At 44.0% G+C, this 11,982-nt stretch overlaps 3 protein-coding genes across 5 annotated transcripts; 2 read left to right on the top strand and 1 right to left on the bottom strand.

Annotated features, from left to right (window-relative positions):
• Positions 1 to 218: 218 nt before the first annotated feature.
• LOC124462165 (P2R1A-PPP2R2A-interacting phosphatase regulator 1) lies at positions 219 to 6,760 on the top strand. 3 transcript variants are annotated; one of them, XM_047013747.1, is made up of 10 exons: positions 219 to 367; positions 818 to 963; positions 1,074 to 1,158; positions 1,603 to 1,659; positions 1,779 to 1,822; positions 2,086 to 2,140; positions 2,244 to 2,308; positions 2,430 to 2,482; positions 2,574 to 2,658; positions 3,014 to 6,760. In XM_047013747.1, exons 1-10 carry the CDS (start codon positions 314 to 316, stop codon positions 3,129 to 3,131), a joined length of 762 nt encoding a protein of 253 aa, XP_046869703.1. In that variant the 5' UTR covers positions 219 to 313; the 3' UTR covers positions 3,132 to 6,760. The 3 variants fall into 3 exon arrangements, with proteins under 3 accessions (XP_046869703.1, XP_046869704.1, XP_046869705.1); XM_047013748.1 differs by having other exon boundaries at positions 276 to 367; positions 727 to 963; XM_047013749.1 differs by having other exon boundaries at positions 290 to 367; positions 750 to 963.
• Positions 6,761 to 7,060: 300 nt separating this feature from the next.
• Positions 7,061 to 9,375, bottom strand: cunh17orf49 (chromosome unknown C17orf49 homolog). Its single transcript, XM_047013750.1, has 6 exons — positions 9,005 to 9,375; positions 8,788 to 8,882; positions 8,543 to 8,644; positions 7,980 to 8,209; positions 7,699 to 7,803; positions 7,061 to 7,387 (listed from the first exon to the last, which is right to left on the bottom strand). The coding sequence occupies exons 1-6, from the start codon at positions 9,023 to 9,025 to the stop codon at positions 7,323 to 7,325; spliced, it is 618 nt and encodes a 205-aa protein (XP_046869706.1). The 5' UTR covers positions 9,026 to 9,375; the 3' UTR covers positions 7,061 to 7,322.
• Positions 9,376 to 9,460: 85 nt separating this feature from the next.
• On the top strand, positions 9,461 to 11,796 carry LOC124462167 (ribonuclease kappa-B). The gene is made up of 3 exons (XM_047013751.1): positions 9,461 to 9,679; positions 10,049 to 10,131; positions 10,861 to 11,796. Exons 1-3 carry the CDS (start codon positions 9,602 to 9,604, stop codon positions 11,003 to 11,005), a joined length of 306 nt encoding a protein of 101 aa, XP_046869707.1. The 5' UTR covers positions 9,461 to 9,601; the 3' UTR covers positions 11,006 to 11,796.
• The last annotated feature ends 186 nt before the right edge of the window (positions 11,797 to 11,982 follow it).

Below are 11,982 nucleotides of genomic sequence, written 5' to 3'. Positions count from 1 at the left end.
TCATAAACCTCTCACATATTCTGTCTCCCTCACACACATTTTAAAATAGGCCTACGCACCAACGTAAAGCCTGGAAAAACTTTAGTCATACGGCAAAGTGTAATCAAATAAATGCTATTATTTCTTCGACTTAATTTGGACATTTCTGCCAGTGGAGTCTTACTACCAAACAATGTTGCAATACACTTATCTGTAATATTTCATGTGGCCTGTACGAGGCACTATAATCACAGCAGAGAACTACCTCTCTATTTGTTGAAGGACTATGTAGTAAAAAATCTTTCAATTAGTTATATTCCGATGAACGCCCCAAATGTTCGAAGATTCTGCTGGTTTTGAGGGGGACTCAGCGGCCAACTTAAATGAAGTATGCGAACTGCGAAAGACGACTTTGTACAGTACTATGCGCTTTTATTGTAAGGCTAGATTGTTAGCCATTTTGCTAATCCTAAAAAGTCACGTCACTTGCAGGGGCTCATAACCTAATGTACCCCAAAAGTATCGCTTAGATTCCATCAAAACTGAGTTTACAGTCTCTGGGGGGGATTTGTATTTTACGGCAACAGGATTTGCGTTTCACGGAAAGTACTTAAGTCAAACCACGAAAGGTTGGCATTACGTAGCAAGTAATTTGTTTGAAAGGTTTGCAATAGGTCTCCAAAGTCTGGTTTCATCTATCAAAAATGCTATAGAACAAACGGCAGCGGTTATATTTCCCGCTGTCAGCGGCTCTGGTTTCGCAACTGTAGGTTGGAAGTGAGGCCTGCTGGTCGGGCTTTCACCGGGCTAGAGTCAAGCCTGACGCCTGCTCTGACAGCTTAGAGGGCCGCTACCCACGCTGCTCTCCCGGGGGCCGAGGATCATAGAAATGGAACGAATGGAAGTGGACCAGTGCGCCGGCGCAGCTGCTGGGAGCGGGGCTCTTCGTAGATCGAACAGCGCCCCCATGATCACTAGTGTCAGGTAAGTACGAGATCCGCCTCAACAGACAAGTTGTATTTTAAACTTGAATTGTGGCGGCTTTGTAAATGTCGCTGTCGTTTGTCTCATTGGTATCTGTTTCCATACCACAGTGATGGCATGACAGTGTTTAGTCCAACAAGTTCAGCCCGGTATCGACGGAGCAGTGTGTCAGTCAACCCCAGCTGCCCTTCTGGGGTGAGAGAGAGAGAGTGAGAGAGTGAGAGAGTAAGAGTGACAGAGAGAGAAAGAGAGAGAGTGAGAGAATGAGAGAAAGAGAGAGAGAGAGAGAGAGAGTGACAGAGAGAGAAAGAGAGAAAGAGAGAGAGTGAGAGAGTGAGAGTAAGAGTGACAGAGAGAGAAAGAGAGAGAGTGAGAGAAAGAGAGAGAGAGAGAGAGAGAGAGAGAGAGAAAGAGAGAGAGAGAAAGAGAGAGAGTGAGAGAGTGAGAGAAAGAGAGAGAGAGAGAGAGAGAGAGAGAGAGAGAGTGTGTTGCTCTGTGTCGGGGCATTATTTGTCCTCTACTCTCCTGTGTGTGTGTGTGTGGTTTACTCAGTTCTGTTTGTTGACACTTTAACTGGTATTTGTGTTCTTCTGTGTAGATATAGTCAGGCAGAAAATACATTAACTTCTCTTCCTGTAGGCCACTCCCCTCTCTCCGTTCTCATTGGGCAGCGAGAGACCAGACCTCAAAAGGCAGGTAAGGTGGAGAGCATGTAGGAATATTCTGTCCCTACTGGGGCAGAATCACGAGTCACGTGTGTGTGTGTGTGTGTGTGTGTGTGTAAGACGCACACCTAAACTCCTGATTTGTTTTAGGAGAACATGGAGATGACACTCAGGGGAAGTCTGCAGAGACTGAGGTAAGACACACACACACACTCGGACGCACTCTACATTTACATTTAGTCATTTAGCAGACGCTCTTATCCAGAGCGACTCATAGTAAATACAGGGACATTCCCCCCCGAGGCAAGTAGGGTGAAGTGTCTTGCCCAAGGACACAACGTCATTCAGCACAGCCAGGAATCAAACTGGCAACCTTCTGTTTACTAGGCCGATTCCCTCACCGCTCAGCCATCTGACTCCCTGAATGCAGAAACTTAATGGTCTATCTTTTCTGCAGTGCTTCCAACCTGACACACCTCCCACCTGTCAGTCATTGGCACAACCACGCAGGGGTGAGTCCGCCCACACCGTTGCTATGCAACACCCGCTGGAAAAGAGGGTGAGAGTAGAAGATGGAGGATGTTAAAACATTTTTTTTTCATCTGTTCCTCCCAGGGCTTCCATTTGCAGGACAGTGGCGTCACGCCTAACTCCTCCCCCAGTCCAACGAGGAGGTTCAGGTACACCAGAGTAGATGTTTACCTCCGCAGTGTTGCTTGTTTGGAGCGGCAATGTTGAGCCGTTTTGCTTGAACTCCTATATTCCAATATTACGCACTCAAACCTTGTCTCTTGATCCTAGGCCACAGAGTTCCACTGTGAGATGGCCTGCACTGACACCCTTGAAGAGGAAAGGTATGTAGTGGTTGTGTGTGCATGTGTGCGTGTGTGTATTTGTAGGTATGTTTGTGTTTGGTATATCATCTGGTCCAACTTGGTTCCACAGGAGGGGTGGAGTCTGATGGCCCGCCCAAGAAACTGTTTATTGCCGGGGTGACAGACCCCACTCACAGCACCAGTTACACAGTCAGGTGAGGTTTACGTAAAGAACACACATACACACACACACAAACACACATGCACGATGAGCACCCATGGAGAGTTTTCTGTTAACGTCTCTCTCTCCTTCTCTCTCCTCTCCTTCTCTCTCCTCTCTCCTTCTCTCTCCTCCTCTCCTCTCCTTCTGTCCTTTCCTCCTCTCCTTTCCTCTCCTCTCTATTTCTCTCTCCTCCTCTCCTCTCCTTCTCTCTCCTCTCCTTCTCTCTACTCTCCTCCTCTCCTTCTCTCTCCTCTCCTCACCTTCTCTCTCCTCCTCTCCTTCTCTTTCCTCTCCTCTCCTTCTCTCTCTTCCTCTCTTCCTCTCCTCTTTGTAATTTCCTCAACTAGTGTTTCTCAGGCATCAGACTCTCCTTCTGGGGGCGTGTCCGTGTGTGCGACCACTCAGGAAAGCCCCCTGGCCCTGTCCCCGCCCCCTTCCTTCACCCCCCACCATCCGGGCATCTAGTCAACCAGCCTATCACGGTCCACAGGCCCGGTACTCCAGCCAATCAGGGCCACTCATCCCTCTCAACCAACCTTCCAGATTCCCAAGTCCATATTGGACGCAACCCCAGTAAGCCTATCAGAACCCAGGGTTCTGTGAAATTCCACCGACAGGAAGCGGAAACCAGACAATCAGAACTCTGGGTTCCATCCAGAGTTGGTGCACATCGCGTTTTCCTTTTGCGCTCGATTTATCAAGAGCTCTCGGGGGAACAAATCTGATTTTGCATCGCCCGAGCCAATCAGATCTTGAGTTGTAATCAAGACGTATTGTAGAAGTTGTACAGAGAAACACACAGCTACGCTTCGCCCAATCAGAGGGCTTCCTCTGACACACCTCGCCAGGAAGCAGGGAGGAGTTGTGTAGCGTTGTCAAGGAGATGACGGGAATAACAAACCGCTAGCGTTCAAGTAACTTCTGGACAAACGCACTTCCTTGTCGCCGGCATGTGGGGTTGTTGTACACACACCTGCAGCTCACACCTGCAGTGTTACACAAAACAACGCAGGAAGTGTGGTCATGGATGCACTGCGAGATCTGAACCTCTCGCAGGAAGTGAGGTCACGGACGCACTGTGAGATCTTTCACGTACTCCATCCTGGGCTGAAGCTGTCGCCCTGCCACAAGCACACCAGAGACACCAGCCTCTGTCAGAGAGCTGAGGTTCTATTCTCCACATCGAGTCATCGAGTTCTCTCCATATCGTTGCTCTTAACATCCAGAGGTGTACCACTGATGGAGTATATCAGTGAGTGTTCTTCCATTTTGTCCAGAAGTTACCTTTCAGACGCCAGACACGAAGACCCACTAACCTTGGGCTGCCTGCTGAGGGTGCCTCCTAGTGTTTATATGTGTACAGTGCATTAATAAGATACCCAGACGTGAGTCCCACTGGTTGCTAGGGCGCTTAATTATCTTAACCCCCTGCGGGGTTGTACAGCAGATATGTATAAGAGCTCTGGATAAGAGCGTCTGCTAAATGACTAAATGTTAATATGTCCACGTCCTAAACCAACCCCTAGAAGCTCCACCTAGAGATCTTGTCCATCGGTCCACCTACTCGGTTTTTCAAGATCCAATCACTTTTGACGGGTGTGAGTAGCCGTGTGGCAGCATTTCAAATCAGCCAATCGGAAAGAAGGTTAGCCGTTCCCATGTTGGGGGTGCTCCAATCGGATCTTCTCTCAGATCTCCAGAAGCGCATAGGGGGCGGAGTTAAAGGGTTGGGTTGTGGATCATGTGTTTTAATCCCCTGGGTGAAGCTCTTCTAAGGGGACCACCAGTGGCGTGTTCAGGGAGTGGCCTAGGGTGGCACGGGCCACCCTTGAAATCTGATTGGCCACCCCAATATCTTAAAATATGATTGGCTATATGCCCAGTCAGAGGCGGGCCACCCCTTGTGCCACCCCTATCAAAAATGTCTGGACACGCCGCTGGGGACCATACAGGCTCCCCTGGTGTTACTGTCTCTGACTGAACTGTTGGTCCACGTGTGTGGTCTCCCTCCTGACTGACGTCAGTTTCAGCCGCACCAGGGAAGCTCCAAGTGTGTCACTGCATTTTGACGATGGTGCATGTGTGTGTGGGTGTGTGTGTGTGCGAATGTGTGAACGTGTGTGTGTTTATGTGTTCTGTGGAGAACTGATGTTGTCAGACCTGAAGACCAGAAATTAGGATTTTGGTCCTCCTGGTAGTGTTGTGTACCCTTACTCCTGTATGGGTACTTCAGAAGAGAGATGCAGGAAGGAGAGACACCTAGAATCTACCCACAGATTACATCTAAACATCCTTTGTTTTCTGTAACTTGTCATGGTTGTTCACTCTCAGGACTTCTGTAGATTTTATGAAATACATTTGTGTTTAAGGAATTATAGAGCATCATATGTGTTTTGTCTGTTACCTATGGGGTGGTTTTAGACAAGCTGTCCTTGTTCCTTTCAGACCTTCAACTTGTGAATGATGTACAAAGTCTATATAAGCTGCTTAAGAGAAGTGTCTTATTCGAGAAAAAAAAACTAAACGTCAATCACAGTAGTGTGACTATGTAATATTAATTAATTATAATTTGGGTAAGTTCAGAAACGGCCCCAAAAAAAAGAATCCAAAATATTTTCTGGATGTTGAACTTCCAATTTAATGATTTTTGCACAGTATTTGTTTCATATTATTAATCACTATTGCTGTTACATGAATGGGTTCATATCCCGAATTTAAGACGTTGCGATTGCTTGTTTGTTTTGTTTGGTTGTTTCTTAATTTTGAAACTGGTTATAATGTCTAGCTTTCCTGTAACTGAAAAGAGGATAGATCTGTACTCGGATCAGAGTAATTCCTGGAGGGGTTTGATGAATTCATGTTCCCTATTTCTAGTGACAATCAGTCAGTTTTGAATGTAAATAAAGTGTATGTTTTTTTTTTGTATCCCTATAAGTTGTTGTTATAAACAAAACAACATGGGGGGAAGAGTAGCTTATTAATTACTGTGAGCGTATAAATATATCCATTGTTGTGATGTTCACTGTGAACATTGTCAGAGTTCCATTTCTCTCCAGGAAATATTCAGACCCGGATTTAGATGGGATCTACCCACATATGTTGCCAAACCCAAGTGATTTATTTTAAGTTGTCATACAGACATTCATGGGCTGTAGCTTTAATTCAGACACATGTATTGCTTACTCTTTCGTAAGTATGGAGAGCGCCTGTTTGTAGAGTCAACACAGTCAACATCAGTAGACAATGATCTTAACCTCATATCTGATCCCCGTCCATGTGAAGTTAGCCTTACATCGATCTGTGAGTTACGCTTTGCTTTTATAAGGCATTGACATTAGGTGGTTGTGGATGTCCCTAAACCCTCCTTGTAGCGGTTAACCTCCAGAGGAACACAACACAAACATTGGCGTTGGAGATGATCTGAAGCCAAATAGAGATGCGATCAAGTTCTGCTGAGGTTTGTTGTGGTTGACTTCCAGGCCTCTCCTGCCTTCAGCAGGGTGCAGGTGTGCTGTCGTAGAGGAAGAGCACTGTCCAGGAGATAGAACTAGGAGACGACCTAAGAAAAGGAACTAGGAAGTGACCGAGGAGATAAGAGCCAAGAGATGGGAGTAAGAAGACCGGTTGTAGTTAGTGAATGAGGGCCGTCTCTATTCCAACCATCCACAGAATGTTGTGTTCAGTCAGGCACGCTTGACCTGCATTGTCATTTATAATATTTTCTTTTCCATAGTTTTTCCTGTTATTCTTTCAAATATCACGTGAAAACATTTGACTGGCCACAATATTGAATGTGACTTGTTTTTCTTCTTCCAAAAACATGTCAGTGTTATTGAGGCCACACTTCCTGGTTTCCCAGCTGGCAACCAATAGAGAAAGGAGGAACAGGAAAGAGAAAGTATAGGATATATTAGTGAGTTTGTGGCGCGAAAGGAGAGTGAGGTGCGAAAGGGAACTGAAAAGCACATCTACCAGAACATTCAGACAAGTATCTTCAAACTGTAAATAGCTTTTCGACAAAAGTCTCGAAACAAAAAGAGATGTATTTTTATGGAACTGTAAAAGAGAGATAAATAAAATACTATATTCATTCATTCCCTCTGAGTATCTCATGCCTGTATAGTTGACGCTATATATGTCTCATTTTTAGTGGAAACAATGTATACCTTTTAAACATCTAAATATTATATATTGTATATGAAAAAATTCAAATAAAAATAGGTGTATCATATGAAAAGTGTCCCTTACTGTGACTTTTTACTGACGGTTTCTGACCAATGGCATTTCAGAAAAGTAATATTTTACATTCATATAATTGTAGTCTTGTAAATCAAGACTTTTACGACCCAGGAGGGAAAACAGTCCAACCTTCACACAAACACAAAGAGACCAAGGGCCTTTAATCTCTTTATTTACTAAAGTTTGACTAGAGATCGTCTATATTCATAATTAGCTGATTCAATTTTTTTTTTATAATTAAACAAAAATGTAATGTTGCACCAAGAGCTTATGGAGGGGAAAAAAAGCCATCTGTTAAAAAATCTGTCTCCAAAATATGTAAATAAAATTCTCTACAAGTCAGTAGCTGTAGTCTGCTGTGTTTGGGTGGAAAGCAGGGTTGCGATCGCTCTGGAATAAATGCAGCGAGGTCAAAGGTCAGCGTGAAAGAAGAGGCAGGTCACTGGAGTTCATGATGAGACTAGAATCCAGATTGAGGCTCTCTGTAAAAAATAAAATAATAATACAAATCAATAATTAATTTGTGTAGAGAGTAAGCATAGGGTAAGCATATATGCCCCTCTCAGCTTACTTTGATGAGTTTGGCCCATCATTTTTCATAAGCAATGGCTAAACTAAACTCAGGATGTGTGAGCAGGTTCTCCCTCTAAGATAAGATAATCCTTTATTTGTCCCGCAGTGCCATTTGCAACAGCAGCAGGGTACAGAACAGCATTCAGAGTACAATTTAAATATAGAAAATATAAAATAGTCACACAAACATCCTGCTGCTGACTCCAGATCTGTTATTCACCTTGATCAAAGTTGAGCTTCTTGGCGGTGGAGCCGTCGCCAAGCCCTTCGATGTCCACTAGATCACTGTTTACGTCCGAGTCATTAAGAGCGCTGAGCGTCACATCTAGACACACGTACACAACCCCGCACACACACACCGAACAAGAGAAAAACATTTGCAAGTCACACATTTGTTTTATAACACTCATAAAATACAAAGGGTATGTGTGATGGGTTACAACAGTAAGATGTTCCTTTCCCAGTCGGGTGTGTGTTGCTGTTTGATAGTGAGGATCATACCTGCAGTTTTCTGTTTTTTAATGGCCGGCTGTGAAGAAGAGGGGCTCTGAAGACCCGTCGTCACGACAACCTGCGAGGTCGGCACGGCGATCGCTGTGGGGGCCACGGGAGCAGGTGCCGCTGCTATGGTGACGGTGGTCTTCTTCGTGGGTTTTTTGGGGGAGTCGGAAGAGAGGGGTACCCTGCTGTCTTCATAAATCTTCCTCTTCACTGTGGTCTTTATCTGGGCCCTGTGTGTGTGTGTGTGTGTGTGTGTGTGTGTGTGTGTGTGTGTGTGTGTGGGGGGGGGGGGGGGGGGGGGGATAGTTAGCATACCATAAGATCACAAGATCTTGAGATTTCTGACTAAGTGGACATATTGAGCACTTCTAATTGCATATAACGTCTTATTCACAAACACATAACATACTAGCTGTATGCTATATATTCTGGCAACATAGTTCTTTTAAAGAGGATCGTTTTCTAACCATCAACAAATGTGTGTTGATAATCAGTAATTCTTTGGGGAAGTAGAAGACTATGGAGATGTGGGTGTTGTGGTGAAGGGTGGGTAGGGTCCTTACACTGTGCGCTCCTTGATAACAGAGCTGATGTTGTTGAGGTCATCACCGAAGCGCCTCACGGCCGACCGCAACATGTCGATCTCGGTCTCTGTCCATTTGGCTCTGGGGGTGGAGAGGTGAATATGGATAAAGAGGAGAGGACATCGGAAACTGTTGAATCAACAACCCCCAAAACATAGTCGGCAATAAGCTACTACTGCCCTTGTTTAAATATCTTAGATTCTCTTTCCGACATGACGTCTCACCCAGCGGGACTTGAGTCTGACACGGGGTGTAGCTGCAGGGTTAGTTCTCCCAGCTTCGTGAAGGCGGCTCCCGCTGCAGAGAATATCTCTCCCACCTGTAACGCCCATCAACATAAACAAATTAGATGGGCACGTATTCAATTCATCCACTGGTCTAAAGGGCGCTGGACCGCTTTGCACATCTAACTACGCGATTCTCATTAGGTTGAGGGCTTACCTTGGTTGAGGCAGAAGTCATATCGTGCGGCTGTCTAATAGATATGTTGTGTATACTTTGCACTGTCTGGTGTAAACGCTTGCTAATTTACCATAAAACAGCAACAACAACCTATTAAGGCAGATAGCTAGCATGTAGCTAAGCCACAATAGCCACCATGGTCAATTGCAAGTCTATGCGTTTAAAAGCATTCAAGACGATAGACGTGGCAAAACTTACTACTGGACTTTGAGTATTTAAGTTAACTGGTGAACGCAAAAAAAAAACTTATAAATGCATTTAGTCAAATAACCGATATAAATAAATAAAAATTGCGTGGGGAGTAAAACTACAAGAATAAAGGAAAATGACGCGCAACGTTGAGTTCAATGCCATTGGCCCAGTGTGGGAGGAAGAGGCAGGGCTTAGTTTTGACATTTTCATTGGTCGTCTCCTTGCAGAGGACGAAAACTACCGAACTGTACGGAAATTGCCGAGGTGTTGGTGAACTGTCAGCTGATGGAGCTGTAGGCTAGGAAGACACCCGTACTTCGATAGAAGCAATTTTAATCGAGAGAATCAGACATTTCAATCGGATAAAAAATAACAACAAGAGCAATGCCGTCGCTTTTATTCTGTGGTCCAAAAATGGCCGCATGTGGGATAGTCATCAGCATTTGGGGAGTAATTATGCTGGTAAGGATTAGCACCCGCTATGATGATGCTACCGAGGTATTTAGCTAGCATCTCTACCGGGCAGATGGTCTGGAACATCTTGCAGGCCCGGCCGGTGTTATTAGTCCAGTAACTAATTAATAAGCTATTCACCTTTTATGTGGCAGAGATTAGGTACTGGTAAAGTAGTCTTTATAACTGAATGCACATCGTGTTATGATAAAAACATCAATAATACATGGATTGACATCCACCATGAAATGAATGTTACCAACCTGTCAATACGATGCATGGAAGTCCTCAAATATTTAGTCCATTAAACGTCTCTATCTATTTAAAGTGTGAATGAGCCCTACTTATTACTGGATCTTCTGTTCCCCGTTACTGTAGTTAATGTTGGGGATCTTCTTCAGCGCGAAATCAGCCGTGCTGATCGAGGATGTTCCTTTCACCGAGGAAGACATACGCAACGAGTAAGTGATGGGATGATGGAGAGCTATTGCCAGTCCTGTCAATACGACAGAAGGTACACCTGTATGGCAGATGTTCCAGCTAGGCAAATGACCATGGAGTAACCTATGGAAGCAAATCAGTGACATGTTTTGAATTTTAAAAGGCATTCAATACTTAATATTGACATTTTAACACCACCGAATTTGTTGGTTTTGAATTCACCGCTTTAAAATAGAATATGAATTTATTTCAGTGTAAAAAATAAATAAATCTAATCCAAAATTTCAAGTTTCAGATATGCAGGTTGCTTGAATTCGAACAATAAAATTCAGATCCCCAAAATTAAAAAAGAAAATTCTAGGCAAAAGAATTCTTGGCGAAAAAAAATAGAAGCCAAAAGAATTCTAGGCGCAATAATTCAAAGCCAAAAAAAAGGGCAAAAATTATCAGATTGCAACATCCAGGATGCCAAGGTATTGCTTGCCTCAGACCGGACCTCTCTCCTCGGACCCCAGGCTGTGATTGTGTGTCTGATCTGCATGTATGACTGCCTGCAGCTACACCTGGATGAGAGGGGCCTGAGGAGAGGTCTGCAGTTGGACCCTTCTCAGAGAAGTGAGATGGTTTGATTGCATTCAGGCTCGATGGCCTTACCTATCCATTGGTATCCGGGAGGTTGCAATCGAATATTTTCGGCTCAAAGTTTTTCTGTTCTCTAACTGTTTTTCTCCTGACCTGTTTCTCCACAGCAAGAACCCTCCACAGACTGTCTACGGACTCTACAACCAGGTCGGCATCAACTGCTTCATCGCGGCCGCCATCTATGTGGCGGTTGGGGCTGTGTCCTTGTGTCAGGTGCGACTCAATAAGCGCCAGGAATACATGGTGACATAAGTCCCCCTCCCCACCCCCCCCATCCCCCCGAGGAACAGGCGGGCCACTGCTCCGAGATTCCACACCTTCCAGTGAAAAGATAATTACGTTTTTTCGTGTGCCGACACTGCACCATTTCCCTATTCCGAAAGGGGAGGCATGTGCTGAGAAGTTATTTATTTGTAACTTAAGCGTAGAAACAGTCTATTTTAAGTTATTTGTTTTGGTGTTGTTGACTTTAGACGTTTATTCATTCCATGTAAAATAAAAGCTATTTATTCAGTTGACTGAAAAAATGTTGTCCCTTATCATGATGGTAACTTTGACAATACAGTATATGAAAAACTTAAATTGTGTTGCCTTGTCTTACCAAATGTTAGATTTTTGCATGTGTTCAAGTCTGTTGTATAGGGTGTAACTAACCACTACAACTGTAGAAAAGAAGCATAATTATTGTATGTTTTAATGTGAGCTAAGCCTGTAATCACAACAAAGTCAGTATATGTAAGTCCGTAGTCAGGTAAATTATTAAAAAGGTTGTCTTAACCAACAAAAGTTAAAGGCAATGTTTTTCATATACAATGTGTGTGTGGTTTTGTAAATGTTGGATTTAGACCTGTAAAACATTGCTTTTAGTATTTATTTCATCAATGGGAAAGTTCAGAAAAACTGATGTGTGTGGACATAATTTTTAAATGCTATTTATTTTCATGTGTCACAGTCACCTGAATGTTATGGTTGAAATGTGTATGGGTATACTGATGAGATGAAATCCATCCAGTTTCATGATCCCTGTAATAAAATGAAATAACTGTTCAGTTTGATGTACGCGAGATTTTTCATCCTAAGCGTCATCTGGCGTCTCAGAGCAGAACAGACAGCAGCAGTAAAATATAAACAGCTCTGAATATGAAACGCACCCGCTGCGTTTTAATCAGCCAAAACACACCCCATAAAGTCATACAATGACAATGTTTAGAATGTGTTAAATACACCTG

This window comes from Hypomesus transpacificus, unplaced genomic scaffold, assembly GCF_021917145.1.
Source record: "Hypomesus transpacificus isolate Combined female unplaced genomic scaffold, fHypTra1 scaffold_201, whole genome shotgun sequence".
NCBI classification, from domain to species: Eukaryota; Metazoa; Chordata; class Actinopteri; order Osmeriformes; family Osmeridae; genus Hypomesus; species Hypomesus transpacificus.
Note: the sequence above shows the minus strand (reverse complement) of the source record. Positions and strands in the feature narration are given on the sequence as shown.

What these genes read in the sequence shown, in the direction of transcription:
- cunh17orf49 (XM_047013750.1), bottom strand. Translation starts at nt 9,025, where the DNA reads ATGACTTCTGCCTCAACCAAG. An exon ending in TCAGACTCAAGTCCCGCTGG is followed by an intron (nt 8,645 to 8,787) that starts GTGAGACGTCAT and finishes CTCCACCCCCAG; the next exon opens with AGCCAAATGGACAGAGACCG. An exon ending in GAAGCTCAACTTTGATCAAG is followed by an intron (nt 7,388 to 7,698) that starts GTGAATAACAGA and finishes TATTTTTTACAG; the next exon opens with AGAGCCTCAATCTGGATTCT.
- LOC124462165 (XM_047013747.1), top strand. Translation starts at nt 314, where the DNA reads ATGTTCGAAGATTCTGCTGGTTTTGAGGGGGACTCAGCGGCCAACTTA. An exon ending in GGAAGTCTGCAGAGACTGAG is followed by an intron (nt 1,823 to 2,085) that starts GTAAGACACACA and finishes TCTTTTCTGCAG; the next exon opens with TGCTTCCAACCTGACACACC. An exon ending in AGTCCAACGAGGAGGTTCAG is followed by an intron (nt 2,309 to 2,429) that starts GTACACCAGAGT and finishes TCTTGATCCTAG; the next exon opens with GCCACAGAGTTCCACTGTGA.
- LOC124462167 (XM_047013751.1), top strand. Translation starts at nt 9,602, where the DNA reads ATGCCGTCGCTTTTATTCTGTGGTCCAAAAATGGCCGCATGTGGGATA. An exon ending in TTTGGGGAGTAATTATGCTG is followed by an intron (nt 9,680 to 10,048) that starts GTAAGGATTAGC and finishes CCGTTACTGTAG; the next exon opens with TTAATGTTGGGGATCTTCTT. An exon ending in GAGGAAGACATACGCAACGA is followed by an intron (nt 10,132 to 10,860) that starts GTAAGTGATGGG and finishes GTTTCTCCACAG; the next exon opens with CAAGAACCCTCCACAGACTG.